Source organism: Crocodylus porosus, unplaced genomic scaffold, assembly GCF_001723895.1.
Source record: "Crocodylus porosus isolate Cpor-Errol unplaced genomic scaffold, CroPor_comp1, whole genome shotgun sequence".
NCBI lineage: Eukaryota > Metazoa > Chordata > Crocodylia > Crocodylidae > Crocodylus > Crocodylus porosus.
The window spans coordinates 87,636,349-87,656,877 of NW_017728918.1; the positions used below are offsets into that span (position 1 = coordinate 87,636,349).

Sequence of the window (20,529 nt, forward strand, 5' to 3'; positions counted from 1 at the left end):
ATTTTTAAAAGGAAGTTAGATGAGCACCTTGCCGGGGTCATCTGACCCCGGTGCTCTTTCCTGCCAAGGCAGGGGGTCAGACTAGATGATCTACCTAGGTCCCTTCCGACTCTAGCTACTATGAAACTATGAAATGCTTTCTAATAGGACTCTCAGTGTTTGCTTCTAGCTTTGAAGCACCTGAGATGCCAGCCATTAATACAATGACATTGTGATGTATGAAAGGCTGTTGATGTCACTTCTGGAGATTTCTAAAATATATTTGTTTCATTTTTAGTTTTTGAATCATCCCCTGAAGCCTTTGTGGTTGGAATGATATGACTAAGATAGTTACCTTTGCACACTGGAAAAGTAGTTCCAACAAATTCACAAGCCTTTTCAAACTTTGGTAAAAGAGTGTTTTTCTTCCTGCTGTAATGTAAAAAATACATAACCACAAATACTATTTAAAACCTGTTTGGGATGAGCTGTATCATTTGTTTGTGGCTGTATTATTTACAATGCATTATCCCAAATTCATCCTGATAAAACCCTGATGCAGTATCATAGCATGCATCTTGTGTTTCTCAGACACACTGAGTAAATTATATGTTCTTTATTTGTCTGAAATATTGACTCTTTGTTACTGAAGAGACACCTTATAAGATCACTTAAATGGTGTGGCTCACATAAGGGTTTGCATTAGAGTTGGATAAGAAACTTAAATTTTGACATTTTTCTAATCCCAAATTTGGAAAGAAAGAAAGAAGCCTGGAAAATTTTGGTTTGGATCAACCAGAATATTTCATTTTTATTATTTCAATTTTTTTTTCCTTCAAATAATTTTTATTTTTTTAATGTTAATTACTTCAAGCTTCTAAATGTACAATTCCTTTGAACCAAAAACCAGACCTCAGCATTTTCTAATTGTGGGGGGGAAAGGGACATTACACCCCAAGTGACCAGGGTGTGAGCTAACAGGGGCAGTAAATAGGGAAGGCAGTTTGCAAACAGTTCTCAGGTCAGATTGCTGCCCCTTCACTTTGAAGGGAAGCCTTCAAGCTTGGTGAGAGGAAGCAGGGAAAAAGCAACCTTTCGGGACCAAGGAGCACTAAACAGACCAGCTTACAGGCGAGTTTGCTAGGGAAGGTCTATTTGGATGAAGGGCAGCAAGAGAGATGCAGCAGATTAAGAGACCCAGAGAAATGGCTGTAGGATGTTGCAATGCCAGAGCCACTGCCTCTGCTTGTGCCTCTTGGGGCTGCAGTGGTGGCGATCGAGCCGTATGAAGCCTGACTGGCAGCTGTAGTGTGGCTCTGGCTGGCCAGGATCCAGTTTCAGGCACTGCATGCTACAACCATGTATGTTGCCCTGCTTTTTTTAAACTGTTTTTTTTAGGGTATTGGGATTTCCTGGCATCTAATTTTGGCTCCATGCTGCAAATATGCAGTTTGGAGAACCTTTTTATGTGTGCCATGTGTGTTTTGTGGCAAAAAAGCCCTTGAGGCACCACAAAACATGTGTATGTTTGTTTGGATGCACCCTCTGTGGCACACTGAGTAAGAGATGCCCCTTTGGGTGGCTTGATCAACAGTGAACGTTCTGCTGCTATGAGATTTATGCTGTTCGGGCTTCTGCTCTGCCTCAGTAGTTCTCCACTTACAGACTGTAGCTCCAGTATGGATGAGGCTTCACCAGGTACAACTGTCATGAGCAAGATTTTCCTAAGACTTTGGGTCAATGTTGAAACATTTCAAGGATGACTTAAGAGAGTCCTTGAAATGTTTCTTTTGGCCTCTGTGAGAGCACTTTCCCTTCTGTAGTTTACTGTAGAAGATCTTCTTTGGCAGTTGCTCATCTGACATTCTGGTGACATGGCCTGCCCATCTCATCTGTGATTTCATCAACAGAGTGTGGATGCTTGGAATGCCTGCCCATGTGTGAACTTCAGTGTCTTCGATTTTGTCTTGCCATTTTATCATCCTCAGTTTCCTCAGACAGCCCATGTGGAAGTGGTTCAGCTTCATAGCGTGGCACCTGTATAGATGCCATCCAGGTTTCACATGCACAATGGCTTTGTAGACCTTCAGTTTAGTTTGTTGACTGATGCCTTTGTGCTCCCACACATTTGCACGTAGTCTGTTGGAGGCCACACTTGCTTTGGCAATTTGTGGCATTGTTTTCATCATCGATATGAACTGCACATTACAGTGTACTGCTGAGATAGGTGAACTTGTCCACTGCCTGGAAGGTTTGGTCATTCACTGTGATGGTAGGCTCTACATAAGGTTTTCCTGGTGCAGGCTGGTGCATCACTTCTGTCTTCTTAGTGTTGATTGTGAGATCAAAGTTGTCACAAGCTGAAGAGAAATGGTCCATATTCTGTTGCATATTGGACTCAGATTTGGCATTCAGGGAACAGTCGTCAGCAGACAGAATGTCATGAACAGTCACTTCCTGTAAAGTTATCTTTGCCTGTAGCGTCTACAAGTTGAAGAGCTTGCCATCAGTCTAGTATCTACTGTCAATCCCAGTGTCACAGTCACAAAAGGTGTCTGTAAGCACGGCAGAGAACATCCAACAGAAGAAGGTTGGGGCCACCACACAACCTTGCCTGACTCCACTGGTGACTGGGAATGGTTCAAATGACTTACTATCATCCACAATGCAAGCAAGCGTGTCGTCTTGGAATTGCTGAACTGTTGTAATGAATTTCTCTTGGAGATCAAATTTTGCCGTGATCTTCCAAAGCTTCCCTCCCCTCCTACCCAACTGACTATATCAAATGCTTTTGTTAGGTCAGTGAAGATCATGTGCAGGTTGGAGATTTGTTCCTGGCATTTCTCCTGAAGTTCATGAGCTGCAAACACCATGTCTATGATCCTGTGTCTGTTCCTGAAGCCACACTGACTGTCAGGCAGGAGCCCTTGTTCAGTAGAAAACAGACGTATCTTTTTACTTCTGGGGTATAATTTCTTGAGTCCACATTGACTGGAAGAGTTCAGTCAGTTTCAGAGCCATGTGAAAGCCTCCAGCCTTGTAGGCCTTTGCTGGTATGGCATCGGCTCCAGGTGCTTTGCTATTTGACAACAGGTTAATTGCTTTCACAATCTCAGTCAGCCTTGGAGGATCAGCAAGAGGTATGTTAATGTTTACCTGGGGCAGTCAATCAGTTGTGTCCTCACTAATAGATGATTGTTGACTGAGGATGTTGTTGAAGTGTTCTGCACATCTTTGCAATATCTTTCCTTTGTCAATGGGCATCATGGTGCCATCAGCACTCAGTATTGGAGATGTTCCTGATGATGACCATGGCTTGTAGAGCATTATAAAAGTTCTTCATATCCTTCCTGTCTGTGTAGGACTGAATCTCATCTGCCTTGTTGCTCAGCCATGAGTTTTGCATCTCTCTGAGTTTGCTTTGGACATTTCTTCTTGGACATTGAAGTGCTGTCTTCTAAACGGGCCTTATGGAGCTGATGTTTCTCATTCAGTAGTCTCCCTATGTCAGTATTGTTTTCATCAAACCTATCTTGATGTTTACATGTGGTGGGACCAAGGGTATTGGATGCAGCCAAGTACACAGCATCTCTGAAGGATGCTCAATTTTCCTCAGTGTTATTGGAGTTCACATTCTTATTAGTTGCCTGCACAATTCTTCAACAAATGCCTTTTTCATATTCTCCTGTTTCAGTTTGGAGACATTGAGCTTTTGGGTGCTTTTTTGTCTTGTGGTCATCTACTAGTATGTATCCAGATATTCAGGTTGGAGACTATGAGCCTGGGGTCAGTACAGCATTCTGCACTTCTGATGTCCTTTGTCATTCTGACATCCTGTCTGTCTCTTTACTTGATGATGATCTAATCAATAAGAAGCCAGTGTTTGGAGCATGGGTGTATCCAAGATGCCTTGTTGCAGTTTGGCAGGCAGAAGACTGTGTTGGTGATGCGAAGGTTGTGTTTAGCACATTTCCTTAGTAGGAGGAGCTCGTTACCGTTGCACTTCCCAAGGCCATTTTTTTCTGACAATGCTTGGCCATGTCTGGTGATCAGAGTGTATTTGTTGTAGGAAAAGAAGATGTACATCACATGGAAAGGAAGAACAGGCATTGTCTAAGAAAAAGATAACAAGTACATAGCAGCAGCTATGTTCTTTTTTAAAAAGAAGAGTTTGTATTGCTATAGTTATATTAAGGACTAGTTTATGCTTGGAGATTTACCACTATCATTGTATGGGTCTAATTATACTCCAGTTGATATATTGCTATAGTTTTATACTGGTTTAAATCCTTATGTGGACTCTTATTCCAAACTAAGGAATTTTTACATGGAACTCATACTGCTTTGACAGCCAGCACTACTCTAATTTGTTCTAGTAGGAAGTGTATGCCAGGGATATTATTGATCAATATTGACTAGAGATACAGTGTCATGATAGATAATGTAGCCAGTTCTTTTAAAAATGAGGCTGATTTTAGAGAAATAAGACCCATAAATTAATGTCAAACTATTCTATTATTAGAATGCCAACAAATTAGAAATCAGTATACTCTGTATGCATCTCAATCAATAGGTTCCTTCATAACTCAGTCACGGATTGCTAAATCTTTGCCTGTCTGCAGCTTCTATCTAAATCACAGAAGCCATTACTCAACAAAGTAATGCTTGATTAGGAAAGATGACAAGGAAACAATAAATAAGAAAATGTGTATTTTTTATTTTGTTGTTCTTTAAACTTGTAGACTGCCTGCTTAAAGCTTGTTTCTTTTCCTAGATGTGTAAAGTGTCTCAGGACTTGTGGTACAACAGTCAGTTTTATAATATCTCTTGGGATTTGCTATTGCACAGGTCCACAGTGCAAAGTTCATGGAGTTTTTGGAGGTGGAAAACCATGATGACTTTTACACTGCAGAAGATGGATGCATTCACACACAGGACCAGCGAGGGGCTTACATCATGTATGACTTAGCTTTAAAGGACCTGAAAGAGCTTGAAAACCAGCTGCTGCTTATAGCAAGCCAGTACATTGAGAAAGAGAAAAGTAAGATGTTTGTAAAACTATAAGTGTGGTTAGCACAAGTCCAGTTTGATTTACTGTTTCCAAGCTATGAGTTCTTGAAATGTGATTGTAGATGCTGTTTATACAGATGTCTCTTCTGGGTAACCATCTGGAGTCTTTCTTAGCACTTCTATCCATCTTTATACCAGAGCCATTGCTGTGGCATTTCAGCACGTATTGCTAGTGTTCCATCAACACAGTGTCGTTAAAAGTATTTACCAGTAATCCATTAGAACAGGGGTATCAAATGCACCCCTCCTTGCAGGCTGGATCTGGACTGTGGGGCTCCTCATGAGTTAGTTGGATCCAGATATTTTGGTGGTGGCAGGGAACATGGCAATGATGTAGGGGTTAATACAGCTATTGCTTCCTCCCATCTCTGCTTCTGTGTGCCCCACTCCTGAATTCTCAGCCCCTGTGGTGCCCCATGGGCCAGATAACATACCTCCATAGGCATACATCTGACACTCTTGCATTAGATGGAGAGGGGATAGCTAATAATTAGGGACCTACTCAAATCATGATTTTGTGGAAATCATGAAATCAGGTGATCTCCGTAAAACTCGTGGGGAAAAAAACTTATTAAAAATAAAATCCTGGTTCCCCAGTGGGAGCCAGCAGTCCTCCTGGCCATGCAGCCCACTGCGGGGGAAGAGGGGAGGGGGACTGCTGGCATGAAGGTGAGCAGGCAAGATGACTGCTGCTCCTGCCCTTTGCTGCTCACCGGCTGACAGGACTTGCCCTCTCTAATCAGCAGCAAGGGGTGGGGCTGCATGACAGACGGCCCTCGGCCAATCAGCAGGGAGGATGGGGCCATATGATGGACAGCCTTCTCCACCAGTTAGCGGTAGGGGGCAGGGCTGCTGGGGACCCTGAGCAAAAAAGAGGTGTGGGGTGGGGCCCGCCATGATAAGCCCATAAAAATGGTGGCCAGCCCCGCAATCTGCCCATGAAATTGGCTGGCTACCTCCTCAAATTGGGTAGGCCCCTACTAATAATGGAAGAAAAATAACTGCAATGGTCTGAGGGTGAAAAGGTGCAACTTCTGGGAACTTATGGGGGAACATGGGGTGAAGCTAATGGAGGAAGTTTCCTTCTCGCAAAACAGCTGAGCTACCTTACCAGCTGCATTATGTGCACCTTGAGCCACTCAGAACCTACTCTCAGAAACAAAACTTCAGACCACTTTGTATATTTTCAGCATACAAAATGAAATTGGTATTGCATCTATTGCGACAAATAGTCTTGTGGGAGGAAGGGTTTGAAACAGGATAAAAACATTTCCCCTTCTAAGTAGTTTATTTTGTAATTGCCTTATTGCAAGGTACCTTGAGGGCAGTCAGTGTAGTCTTACCCTCTGAAACTAGGACTGATTTTCGGACTAGTGATTAACTATTTCCAGTCATTTTGCTTGACTTACCTTTTGTTGTCAAACCAACCTTAATCTTTAAACTTATGGGTGGTGCCATTTCCAAATGGAGAATAAGCAAAACTAATCAGGCAGACAATTTGAGGCTTAAAGATATCTTTTGAATTTACCTTTGAATTTATTTGGAAGTAAAAAATGTGGCCATGCAGCTGGAATCATTCCATGATGTCTTAAACTAACTATGAATGAAACCCTCTAATAACAAGACAGTGCATTGCTCCAGTAGTATAAAGAGCTCTCTGCCCTGCCAGGAGCATTATGAGCTACACAAGCATTGAACAGGTTTTTGTTAAACTCTGGGTTGAAGAAGCAGAGAATTAAACATTCAATCTTCTCGCAGACTGTCAGGGGTACTTTATTGGACATCTTGGGGCCCCTCTGTTCTTACTGCTTCTGGTATTCAGAGACCTCAGAAATCCTCATTTTGACGTTGCACTCCTTACTGTCATATTTAAATACACACTGATGGACCTATCCTCCATGAGTGCATCCAGTTCCCTGCTGAACCTGGTTAAAATCTCAGACTCCACAATATATGGTGGCAATGAGTTCCACAAGCTGATCACACACGGTGTGAAAAAGAACTTCTTTTTGTTTGTTTAAGGGGATTTGGTAGCAGTCATCAAATACTTGAAGGGTTATAAAGAGGAGGGTATAGACTGTTCTTTGGCTGCAGGGAACAGGGTAAAGAGCAACACTTAAATTGCAGCAGCAGAAATTTAGGTTGGATATTAGGAAGAACTTTATTGCTATGAGGATGGTTAATCATTGGAACAGGTTACTTGGGGTCTTTTTTGCAAATTACACTTAGGATGCTTTAGTTGCACTTAAGCACAAGTGTCTATGTATTCAAGCAGTAAACACATGCTAAATACAATTATATCATAGCAAAGTTGGGCCTTTTTAGGAGAGGAGTATCTCCAGATTGAATGAATATGTGTTTAGTAATCATCTGAATGCACCACAGAGATAATACCAACACAGCTTGCTGGTTGATGGTCCTGACCCCAGCACTGCGCCAGGGTCTTGAATGGGCTCCAGGGTGCACCCCCATGCATCACCTATATGTTCAGAGCAGTATCCAGTGCAATTCCAACATCTCTTTCCTGATTAGTATCAGAGAGGCCATTATCATGCAGGTACAACCCAAATGATCTTTTTCCCAAGTGCCTTAGCTAATTACCGATCCAGAGGTGGACTTTCTTTCTAATGACAGCCTCATTTAATTAAAAACCTTTAGTGTGGGAATTTGTCAAAAGTTTTTTGAAAGTCCAAATACCTTGTATCATCCATGTGCTTCTAATATCCTGAAAAAACCCTACTAGGTTGGTGAGGTGTGGCCCTTTATGAAAGACATGTTGATTCTTCCCCAGCAAGTCCTGTTTATCTGACAAACCTCTTTTATACTGTAGTTTCTACCAAATTGCCAGAAATAGAAGTTAGCTTCACTGGTCTGTAGTTCACTGGATCAAACACTGTAAAAATGTTATTTTGGCTGCCCTTTAGTCCTCTGGCTTAGAGGCTGTTTTTAGTGATAGGCTACATACTAAAATCAGTCAATCTGCAATTTCAAGTTTGAGCTCCTTCAGGAGAATTGGGTGAGTACCATCTGGTCCTGGTGATTTGCCACTGCTTAGTTTATCAGTTTGCTCTATGACCCCATTTACTGACACCTCAGTTTGAATTGGTTCTACCTATTTGTACCCTAGAAATAGTGGCTCCAGCATGGGAATCTTCCTGAAGTCTTCCATGGTGAAGACTGATGCAAAGAATTCATACAGTTCTTTCTGAAGTGGCCGTATCCTCCTTAAGTGGCTCATTTACTCCATGATTATCCAGTGGCCTGGTCAACTCCCTGCCAAGCTTCCTCCTTCAAATGCATTTAATAATATTGGGTAAATCTGATATTTTTTATTAGACCAACTCAAATAGTTGGAAAAATTCTTCTTAGCAAGCTTTCGGGTTTAAATGTCCTTATCAGGCTGGAATGATCCAGGAAGATCTGGATCCACCAACTGCAGATACTTCCTCAGCCTGATGAAGGTATTTAAACCCAAAAGTTTGCTAAGAAGTTTTCCAACTGTTTGAGTTGGTTTAATAAAAGATATCAGATTTACCCAAAGAAACTTGTCTGCCTATGTCCTTAGACCAACACAGCTATAGCCTACACCCCTTTAATAATATTATGGTTTATGTCTCTAGCAAGTAGCTCCTTGAATTTTTTTTGGTTTTGGTTTGCCTTATTCTATTTTTACATTGAATTTGCCAGGATTTACGCTCATTTCTATTTCTTCCCATTTAGATGCAGCTTTCATTTCTTGAATGAGAGGTTATCCAGAGAGTGTTTTACATGGTCTTTGTAGAGATGTTGTAGCAAAAATAAAGAGAGTTTATGGAGGGGAAACCTGTGTAGGAATAACCTCTTGTATCATGAGAAACTGCTTTCTCTCTCTCCCTCTTCTTTAATAGAAGGCCTTAAAACAAAGTTAATAGGCATCTAATATAGATGCTCTGTGGAAGAAAACTTACTGCACTCTTCTTCTTTTGTTCTTAGGCCATGTAATGTGCGGCAGTCAGCCCAGTGACAGCAACCTTCTAGGCTGGGCTCATGCATCTGTGGATCGATTTGCTGTGCTGCTTGACCTCTGGACTTGTGAGACCACTCTGTTAGAAAATAAATGCCAGGTACATTTGATTTTTTTCTTGTGATGAATGAACTCTGAAAGCTATTATTACAGCTTGGATAATGTCCTCTGCTTATTAAATTTATTTTTTAGTACTCTTTCCAAATGGAAATGCACACCAATGACAACCTACTATTATTGGTGAAGTTGGAGAATATAAAAGAGGTGGTATCTGTAATTGTTCCATGGATGTTTCCTGTTTTGCATCCCTTGGCCATTGCTAAATCTATCAGTGAACAAAATGCCATGGATTAGTGCAAAAGCTGGTATCAAGTTCTTGGCAAATTTGCTGGCTGGATTGATTTAAACTGTCCTCTTGCTTGCCATATACTCACAGGCCATCATTAAAGTAGGTTTGCAAGTGTGCTGTTCACTAAGGCTGTTGGAAAAACAGAAAATGAAGTACCAGAAGTTTGCAAGAAGGTGTAAGGCATCAAATGCAAGCGGATGCATGCAGAGTTCCTTACCCAAATGTTTGCAGTCTGGATGAAAAGTTAGATCAGAGTTTAAGAAGAAAGGAGAACGATGACCTAACTATTTTTATATACGTGGGGGTGGTGATAGTCTTGGGCTGTTAATGCCTGGAGCCCAGTGTAAGGGATTGTAAATGGTTGCTTCAGGAGTGGAGCAGGATGGCCATTCGGCCCTTCTCACTTGTGAATTGGTCACATACATTTCGTTTTTAGTCCCAGGACACCATCCTTTTTCTACAACAGCAATAGTAAAGAGGGAATTGTGGGAGGTGTGTACCATTCAAGGAGGAGTTGGTTTCAGAGTTTTTTTCTATTTATTGCATATGGTTTTATTCAACTATGGAAATACTCTTACGCCATTTCTGACATTGTGGTAGAGTGAGTGTGTGTGTGTGTGTGTCCAGTTCTCTGCCTCAGTCACTCTCTCATTATCCTGACAGCTTTCTATTTCCACTGTAATGTAACTGCATTATGCCTCTAGAACTGCCTCTGGTTTTGTTTTTAACTTAGGCAAAGAAAAATTCTGTGCATGGGAACTTATTTTTCTTCGTGAAAAGCTCTAGAGCAACACCACAGTAACTTCCAAAAACGTGCTAGCCTTGATTGATATTCTGCTTGAGGCAATCTCTAGCATGAGGATAAAAATAAATAACGATGTTTAGAAGTATGTTCTGGATAGCTTTTATGCTCTGAGATGAAACAAAATGGAAGTGGGTCTCCCTTATTTTGCCAATAGACACCCAAAGCTTCCAACAGGCGCAAAAGTCCTTCTAAATGAGAAAACAATAGTGCCTTTTGTTTTAAAGCTGAGGCAGCTTAGTTACTGTAGAAGTTGTTTATGGTTAATTGCTCAATATTTGCATTTGCGGCAACCAGAACCATTCAGGTCAGTCGCATCTGAGTCAGAGAAGTAATTGTTTCTGTCATAATCTAATCCCTTAGCTGTTCAAAATCGTCCCTTTTCTTTTACCTCTCCATTCTTCACAAACTTGCTTGTTTTTTGAAACATGTATGGCAATGTGGGTGCATCTCAGTTTCTGCAAAATTCCCCAGATTTAAATTCTGTCTTCCTGTATCTGGTTACTTTCTTTAGAAATAATGGTGTCAGAAACTTGTATTTCCCCATCCCTTCTCCAAAAACAAATTCTATCTAAATAGAAAGTACTACCACTGTGTCATCAGAGTCTGTGCGTGTTTGTACTTGGGTGCCGTATCTGGTCTGTACTTAGCATGCAGATGTGTTCTAACAGTTATATCCTCATGTAAATGACAGGCAAGCTTTTCAACCTCTGGGAGGAGGACAGGGATACATGTGGATGATTTGTTGAGTGTTTGCACTTTTTTTATATTGGCTGATAGCATGATACTTTAAAAACATAAAATCCAGGTGATAGCCATTGCCACAGGAATGTGTTGAGTCTGCAGGTGAGTTGGGTGCTTTTGGGCCAGCATGGCCATAGAGCTTTGTAACAGAATAGTATTGTTTTGGTCCTGCTGAGGAAGAAATACTGTAAACGGAAATAATGTGAAAGAGAAATGGATGTTTAATATAAAAAAGAATATTCTCATTTGTATGTCAGAGGATCCATTTCTCCTCCCCCTGAAGTGTATAAGGGGGATAAACCCTCCATGTTTTAAAACACAAACCAGACATTAACTCCCTGGGATTTGGAAGAAATAGCTCAGGGAGACGTGTTGTTCTGTTGTTTAGATATTTCTTGTACCTTCCACTGAAGCATCTGGGACTGTCACTTGTCAGAGACAATACCAAGCCAGTCAGGCCAGCAGGTCTGATCTGTTCTGGAAGCTCTTCCATTGGATTTAAATCTCTCTTTAACAACAAAGAACAAATGAAAAGAAAAATGAATTCTATCTTATGCTCACTTCTGAATATGCATTCAGCTTTTAGATGCTTATTTTGAAGCTTATCAGCATGCTCTTGATGCAGAAGAAAGATTTGCTTTGGCCCAAGCTATAATTGACATAATGTATAAACGCCCACGGTTTGATCTCCGACTTGGCTATTTTGTCAGCACCTACAAAGATGAATGCATCTGCCTCAGGCTTCACCTGCAGCTGGTGAGGGATGTAGTCAACCAGCATGTAAGTAGGTAATATTTATAATGTATCCTCTGGGAGCACAGGAGGGTGGAATTGATAACTTCAGTTTACTAGAAACCTTCAGATGTGCCTTATATAGGTTTGGGATATTTGTATTAGTTAGGCTTATGTTTGTTAGTATCAGGCTAACTTGGAAAGCTGGCTGGGGCTTCATAAATGTTAATGCCTTCAAGAGCAGAAAGCTGAGATTTTCCTTCAGTCACAAAACAAATGGTGGGAAACTTGTAGGGCTTTATATAACATGTAAAATGTTAAATCGGTTTCAATTTGATACAATCCAGCACAATTGGAAATTCAGTACAAGTGGAATCTGAATGAGTCAGTTCAACTGCGTAAGTGCTGAAACTGATGAGGAGTCATCAATTTTAAGATGTCTAAAGTAGTCCTGAAATGACTTGGTCCTAATTTCAGGGGTGCAGTTGAAGGCTTTAGACATTCTCTGGGAAGTAAGGAAGCAAGCATTAATAAGGTGCAGAAAGCTGGATGCAATTGGTTGCTATAGTTAATGACCATTGCATACACTGAGTTTAGGTAAGGGCATATTCCATTTAAGTTTATAGACTTTTTCTAGTCTCAGGGCTACTCACTTCAATGGAGTATGTTATAACCATGAAGAGCAAGCAGAAGGTCTGTGAGATTAAACCACAACACTGAAAAGTTTAAATTCTGCCATCTACTTTGAGCTTTGCCATGCACTACCTGTATATCTTGGCACCAATCACTTCCTTTCTCTCAGCTTCAGTTTCCTAATCTGCAGTTGAAAAGTTTGTTGACTGTTTGTGGAGTCCTTTGTGGTCACCACGTGGCTGAGCCTATTTTAAGGACATGGCACTGCTATTTCTAGCATTTTGGGGCACAATAAAAGAAAATGCATCATCAACATCCTGCTCTAGTAGAACTAAATTAATAGAACAGTAGATTTAATGAAGAGTTGTGGAGTCTTCATCCCTGGAAGTTTCAAGAGCAGGTTAAATGAACACTTGGCTGAGGGGATTTAGACAGGGGTGAATCCTGCCTTGATCAGGGGGCTGAATTAGATGACCTCATGAGATGCTTTTCAGCCTTATATTTCTGTGATTTTATACTAGGTCTAATTTGGTCTTTGTACTTATCTATGTAAATAATCTAAACTGAATGCAGCTTGTATTTAAGTAAATAATATTTGCATGCAAAGAATATTTTTTCCTTAAGTTTCTTTAGGTCTGTTTTGAATGTGTCCTGCTACTGTTGCTTATTGATGATTTTCAGATTGACTCCCAGCGGGAATATGTTTACAAAATTTGGCGAGAAGGTCAGAAAGGTGGCATCAGTGAATTTGGACTCCCCCCTAACATAATTGCTAAGCAACTTATCTCTCTTAACAGCCATTTGTAAGTAATTTTATAGGGTCAGTTGTCTTGAAATTAAATGTTCTGTTCTAGCTTCTGTAAAGTATTTTTGTTTATCAGTAAAATCTCTCTGCATCCCCGCCGCAAGAAGCCTGGCTTCCAAGGTGATGGATCCTAAATAGTAGCTGCCTTAGGAAAGGTGTTGTAACAAAAAATGGATTCTCAGGAAATATGTGGTTTAACACACCCTGTGAGCCACAGGGATGTGTGGTGGTAGCAGAGCAGTCAAAGCAGCTCTAGAAGCATGAGGTAAAGCCTTACTTCAGACTTGTGCTGAAAGTCCCTCCTCTATTAGTTGACCCAGCTGTAAATGGGAGCCCAATCATTTAAGCTGGGGAGTAAATGGTGGCTCGATGTGATAATCATTCCCTTCTGTGTAGCTGGCTATAGAAACTGGCATGCCTTAAGCCAGTGATTCTAAACTAGGATGCAAGGGCACCCAGGGTGCTGCCAGAGCCTGCAGGGTATAAGGAGATAAGCAGATAAACTAAGCATATAAACCGGATGCTTCCCCCCCCTCCCCGGCTATTCCATAGCCCTTTTGTAAGAAGGTGAGCCCTGGAATATATAATTAATGTTTGAAATGGGGTGCCATTCAATTCATGAAAGTTATGGAGGAGTGTCTTGAACCCAATAATAGGTTTCTCATGTTCAAAAAGTTTGAGAATCACCGTCTTAACCACGCTAGCCTGGTGGGCTATTAGGTTCTGATAGAAATTTAACTCTGATTTACCAGAAATTTAACCAAGCACGACAAGGTACTCCTGTTAGTGAATTTAGTTTGTTCGTTTTACACCCTCTAGGAAAATTAATGTTTCCAGTTGTAAGGACTATGTAATGCCTTTCTAATTTCAGGATCACTATTTGCATTAATCTGTAGGTTTAGTAATGTTCTAGCTGTACTATGGTATTTTTACAATCATTGTCTCTAGTTTAAGCATGATGAGTGTGAACATTGTAGTAATCTGATTTTGAGCAGGCAGATGAACTGGGGCAGCTAATACGTGAGAAGTTTTATTTTTTTACCTTCTTTGCCAGATAAAAGTAGTAGTTACGTTCCTATGTAATAACCAGGGATCCTGGTTTTCCCTGATAAAAAAAAATCACAAATTCTCTGATAAAAAATCATAAATTATCTAATAAAATCCCCAAAATCTGTGATTAAAATTAAAGCCCCCCCACAGCTACCCCTAATTTTCTGGTGCCCCTCACTCCCCACCCATAGCCCCTTGGCCCTCCTCCCCTCCACAGCCTTCACAGCCTTGCTGGTGGCCTTTGCCCTCCGATCCATAGTCCCTGTTCCCCAGGCCCCCAGCTGCTAGGGCTATGGACCCAGGTCCACAGCTTCCTGCCCCTGCTCCCCCCTGCTGCAGGCTCGGCTGGGGGGCGAGGGGGGGACTCTCTGGCGCTGCATGCACTCCTGGGGGGCAAGAGGGACCCGTGCCCCCCAGATCTGTACACAGGGCAGGCTGTGGGCTTGGGCTTCCACCATGCTTCCCTCCCCCCGGGCCTCTGCAGCCCAGCGGGCGTGACCTGGCAAGGCAGGAAACAGCAGAACTGCACAGAGTAGCTGCTCACTGCTGCAAGCTCTGCACTGCCCTAGCAATGCACCTGTTGCATGCAGGGCTGCAGTGAGAGCAGCGGCATGGGGTTGCACCCCTTAGAGCTGTGGCACGTGCAGGGGACACGTCGCCAAAGCAGCATGGAACTTGCAGTGACACGAAGATCCTTGCTCAGCTCCACTATTCCCTGCCGTGCCGGATTGTGCCTGCTGGGCTGTGGAGACCCCAGGGTCGGAAGCAGGGTGGGAGCCTGAGCATGCAGCCTGTGCCTACCCCACACACAGATCTGTGGGGCAAGGGTCCCCCTGCCCCTTGAGAGTGTGTGAGGCAGCAGGGAGCCAGCTCTCCCCCTCCCTGAGATGAGCCACCCGCGGCCCTGTCCTGCTCCCTGCTGGGGCTCTGAAGCCATGCATTGTGGCCCTGGGCCCCAAGCCCCATGTACTGCCCAGATCCTTCTGTCCCTCCCTACAGGGGCCTCAATTCCCCTCTCCCCCTCTTCCACCCACTTACCTGCAGGAGCTGCTCTCCAGGCTGCTTGGGGCCATGTGCATGTATATGCACATGACGCACCTTGCCTGACTGCCCTCCTCTCGCTCCCTCTCAGGTCCCTGCAGGCTGGAACTCTGTCAGCCTGCAGGGAGCTCATTGCAAAACAGCAAAATCCATGGGTTTCTCTGGTAAAACAAGAAATCTGTGTTTTCCTCTGGTAAAAGGTAAAATCTGTGGTTTACTCTGTTTTTCCATGGGAAATGGGAAACCCAGATCCCTGGTAATAACTCTCTTACGTGCAGATGAGCTGCTTTGTTTCTGATCATGGAAGTGTGTGGCTGGTTGAAGTTGTTGTATTTATCCTTGCATATTGAATAATTGCACTGTTTCCTTACACATACCACTTTTATTCCAGACTTATTCCAGAACTATTATTGTGGGAGGTTTTTTTGTTTGCTTTTGTTTTGGAGGTAGTAAGGAAGACGGGGTTGAGTGGTGCTTGTTAAGGTGATCTGTATACCAAATATGTGACAATGTATGCAAAATGGGAGGGTTTGGGATAATATGCTCTCAGAAAAACACCATTTTAATTTCTCCTTTTTTTTTCCAGCCCTACTCTGAAAAACATTTATTTGCTGGAATTTCACCCTTCTCTTGGCCTGGTGTCTCTAATCCCTAAAGCTCTTGAACACCTCTCCCAGGAGTTCCACACCATCTGTAGCCCACAAACAGCAAGCGAGGCAACTAGTCTAGATAAAAAAGTACTTCAGCTAGCGTTGGATGAATGGCTGTCCTTGGAAAATCTGGAATTATTATACAGCCCACCAATTCAGAAAGATGTAGGTTCAATTAGTGGTCCTCTACAGGTTGAAAAGGTTATTTGAGGACTGAGATTTTGTTGGTGCTATTTTTGGGAGAATCCAAGGAGGGTACAGAGGTACAACTGGTTCCTGGTCCACCCAAACTTTAAAACCAACTGCCTGGGGTGGGAAGCCCCATTTCTCTTCAGAGAATTCTGAGAGTCAATTGACTTCATGGCCTATTATCATCTCCCATAATGCCTGTTAAGGTGTTAATGACACTCACTCCTTTTTAATGGTCTTGATGTTTCAGATTATCTTTTGTTCTACAATTTTGCTGTCTGTTAGCCCTGCCTGGTAGGGCCCTGAGAATACAGCAGCTTTCGTGTTGGAAATCCATGGCACGTGCATGTGTAAAGTATTACTTTTCACGGAATATTCACAGATATCATTGATATTGGCAAAGGGGTCCTGGTGGTTTGTGAATATTCTGTGAAAAATGATACTTTACCCGCGTAAATGCAGTAGGCAGGCACACAGCCATAGGCAGCGGAAGGCTAGGGCTAACAGGGCTTAGCGCCTCCAAATTCGGGGCAGCACAGAGGGCTGCAGGGTATCCTGGGTGTGGGCTCTGGGTATCTGCAGTGGTGGGAGGGGAATGGAGTGGGGTCACACACAGACAGACATGGAGCCTGTAGGCAGCTGGGATTGTGTGGAGCATTGCCTATCACAGCAGGTAAGTCAGGGAAGAGGAAGGAGAGGCCCCTACAGTGAGGCAGGGAGTGGGGCAGATACAAGGGCAGAGGCTGGGATAAATGGGGCCCCAGGGCAGCTCGTGGGATGCTTGGAGCCTGGTCAGATTTGTGTGTGGGGTGAAGGTGGGCTGCTGCTGCAGGCTGGGCTCTGCACTCCACTGCTGCTGCCCTGGGTACCAGCTGCTGTGCGTGATGCCATTTGCCTGCCACTGCCGGCTCCCAGAGCCAGCTCCTGAGCCACTGGCAGTGGGGCACAGAGCCCAGCCCCCAACGGCAGCCCACCTTTACCCCGTACACAAATCTGGGGGTCCTGTGCCCTCTGGGCCTCTTCCAAGGTGCGCATAGTGGCAAGACACCCCCTCTCCCCCATCCCTGGATAAGACGCTTGGGCTCCAAGTGTCCCATGACCTGCCCCGGGACCCCATTTGCCCCTGCCCCTGCATCTGGACCACTCCCTTCCTCATGCCAGGGGCCTCAGTCTGCCTTTCCCATGCCCCTTCCCCTTCCCCTTTCCTGACTTACCTGCTGTGGTGGGCAGTGCTCTTCACGCCATCTGGCTGCAATCCCAGCTGCCTGCAGGCTCCATTTCTGTCTGGGTGCACCCCTCGTCTCCTGCTGCAGCTGCCCGGAGCCCATGCCTGGGCTGCCCAGTGGCCCTCTGTGCTGCCCCACATCTCAAGGGGATAAGCCCCATTAGCCCCGGCCTTCTGCCATCTATGCTTGCAATTCTTAAAAACTGTGATGTGGGGTGAATTCCATGGTTTCCACGCCGTCTGTGAAATCATAATTTTCTCAGGGCCCTACTGCCTGGTAATGTCTCTCTTCTATTTTACAGCTATGCAGATTGTTTTTAACGCTAGCTAAAAACCTTAATTCAGATATGGTAATCTTAACTCAGGTATAGAAATGACTGACAGTGAAGTACTGGAGCACTGTCAAGATGCTCAAAAGTCTAGATTTTGTTTTATGAATCTGAATAAGAGATTTACATTAACTATGACTACTACAGAACTAGTGATACAATATCCTTTGACATTTTTGCAAGTGTTGTGTTTTTAAGACTTTATATATATAGTAGTAAATATTTGCTAGTGGTAGCTCTCTACCATATTAATATTTTAAAATATAATATTAATTATTTTGATAGTTAATGATGACAAACCTGAGGTGTAAGAAAACAGCTCAGCACTCTGGGCAGCAGTAACTCCTGGCTGCGGCAGTGGATGTTATTTTTATGCTCCACCTCCAAGTCAGTGCTTGGGGCTACTGCCCTTGTTTACTGAACTGGAACAAAACATTTCTGTTCCAAGGGCCAGGTTTTGTTAAAACCATGAAGCAAAGCCATATTTAGGGTTTAAGGTTTTCTATCCTCTGTCAATGGCCTGGTCCTGCTACCTTTGAAGTAGATGGCAAAACCTCAACTGATTTCAGTGGGAACCAGATTGTTTCCAGGGAAGACTGGCTCCAGTCTCATACCAGCTGTGTCACTGTAGGTACTCCAGAAAAAGTGAAAAAAGGATTATATATATTTTGATCATGTTTATATAAAAGGTGTACCTATCTCTGTCCCTTTCTTTCCCTTGCAGTTATTTTCAGATGTATTGGTGGACGACCCTGTCCTTGTGAGAGAAATTGCTATGTCTGTAGTTGAGTCAGGAGCAGATGAAGAAAAGAAACAAGGCAAAGGAAAACAAACCTTTATTCTGGACTCCTTCTCCAGGCTCCTGGAGTTAGTCACCCTCCGCCATCGGTTAATAGAAAGTACAATGGAGAGTGCACGATTAGCTAGGTTAGTACTGAGCACACACAATATGGGAGGCCATTGTTTTCTTGATGCATAGGATTGTTACATTCTTAGATTTTAAAACCATTTGTTTCAAAATTTGAGGTATGATTCAAGGTAGATAAAGAAAACAGGAAATATTTGCAGCTGGGTCCAGCTGCTAGTGAAATCAGTGGCCAAACTCCCTCTTAAAAAATACCAAGACTAGGCCCTTAATCTGTTGAAAATAGGACTCTTCTATTCTACTGGATTTCAGTCAAAGGACATGGTAGGGGAGAATATATTAATTATTAACCAAGTGAAGATAGTTATTCCCCTTTGCAAAAAGATTTGTTCAGCTACCCGACTATGAACAGCTCTTTAATGGTAATAAAATTGCAACATGACCAAGAGCTCCTCAAGAAATACGGTAGCTTAGTTTGTTAACTTGTTTCAACAAGCAGCCAAGTATAATCGCATTTTGACTGGGCTTATTTTTTTCTGAGAGAATTTTCTCAGCCATTGAAAATACCAGCCTGACTTCAGTAAATCATCTGCTATTGTGCTGTTTGGGGAATTGTTGTTAAACTATAGAGGAGGGGATTGATACAAGAACTGTAAAGTGGGTAACAAATGACTGAAGGGGGGAGACCACAATGTATAGTGTTGATAAGGGAGAGGTCAGGCTGGAGGGAGCTTATTAATGGATTTTCTGAATGGATCAGTCATGGCACTGATCTTATTAAATATTTTTTATTAATCACTTTAGCATAAAAATATGAGTCAACTAATACAATTTGCAGACAACACAAAATTGGGAGGCATCACCAATACAGAGGAGGGCTGGAATATCACACAGGAAGAACCAGATGAATTTGAGGACTGGAGTAATAGAAATCAGATGAAACATAACAGTGCAGAGTACAAGATCATAAACTTACTGACTACTAACAATAATTTCTTCCATAAGCTGGGGGCTCATCGATTGAAAATGGTTGAGAAGAGAAGGATCTAGGCAAGTTGGTCAGCCACAGACTGAGATTTATTAATTGACCTGGGCAAGATGTCCAATAAAGGTAGAAGATTGTATAAGTCATTGAGATCTCAACTGGAATATTGTGCACAGTTCTAGCCACATCTGTTTGAGACAGATGAAATTAACTGGATGAGGTGCACAGAAGAGCTATTGGGATGACTGTGGAAACGTAAGACAAATAGAGTCTTCTTGGGTTATTGAGTCTAGTCCCCATCTTTACAAGTAATCATGTAATTGAAGAGTCTTAAAAATAATCTACTCTAACCCCTCACACCTAACAACCACAAAGCGCATTACAAACAAAATCCACCTTATAGTGTGCCACAGGTAAAAGCTGGGAAGGAAGAGCACAAAATCCTTTAGCTTTGTGTCTGAGAGTTTTCAAAGTGGTGGCAGGAGCACCCATATACAAAGTCAAAACTCTCCTCCTTTTCCAAGTGCTTTACAGCAGGGGTAGGCAATTACATTTTGGCTGGAGGGCTGCTTAACAGGTTTTGGTGAGCTGTTGAGGGCTGTAAGAGTAGCCCTGCCCCTTGAATAGTGCCCCGCTCCCTGGTTGCCATCTTGGTATTGGAAGTCCCATCCCTAACGCCTGACCTTAGCCACTGGAAGTCCCTCCCCTTGTCCTTTTGGGAGGGGGATTACCATCTTGAAACTGGAAAAAAAACCCAAATCATATACTAAAAAAATCAAACATCTACTATTACTTATTTTAATTTAATTTTAAAAATATTTTGGTCCTGATTTATGTGTTTTGCATAGTGTATAATAGCTCAAAATACATTCTTACCCTTGTATATTGTGTGGGGGGAAAAGGAGGTGTATGTGGGGACTGTGTAGTTGGGGAGTGGGTGTGAGGGTGTGGGTATGCTGGGTGGGGTGTGTGGGGGAAAGTGGGGGTAGGTATAGAGAGGTGTGGGGTATGTGGTTGGGGTGGGAGGATGTGGGGGGTGTGGGAGGGGTGTGTGGGGAAGGGTGGGTATGTGTGTGGA

The 20,529-nt window shown here is 42.9% G+C and overlaps 1 protein-coding gene across 4 annotated transcripts in view; it reads left to right on the plus strand.

The window, feature by feature from the left end:
- Positions 1-20,529, plus strand: part of LOC109311924 (transmembrane protein FLJ37396) — a 141,498-nt gene that overhangs the window by 40,983 nt on the left and 79,986 nt on the right. For all 4 annotated transcript variants that reach the window (XM_019537880.1, XM_019537878.1, XM_019537882.1 and 1 more), the window contains exons 15-20: positions 4,828-5,020; positions 9,022-9,152; positions 11,527-11,727; positions 12,994-13,115; positions 15,795-16,023; positions 18,326-18,528. In XM_019537880.1, coding sequence (XP_019393425.1) covers positions 4,828-5,020; positions 9,022-9,152; positions 11,527-11,727; positions 12,994-13,115; positions 15,795-16,023; positions 18,326-18,528 — 1,079 coding nt within the window. The remainder of the gene's footprint in view (positions 1-4,827; positions 5,021-9,021; positions 9,153-11,526; positions 11,728-12,993; positions 13,116-15,794; positions 16,024-18,325; positions 18,529-20,529) is intronic.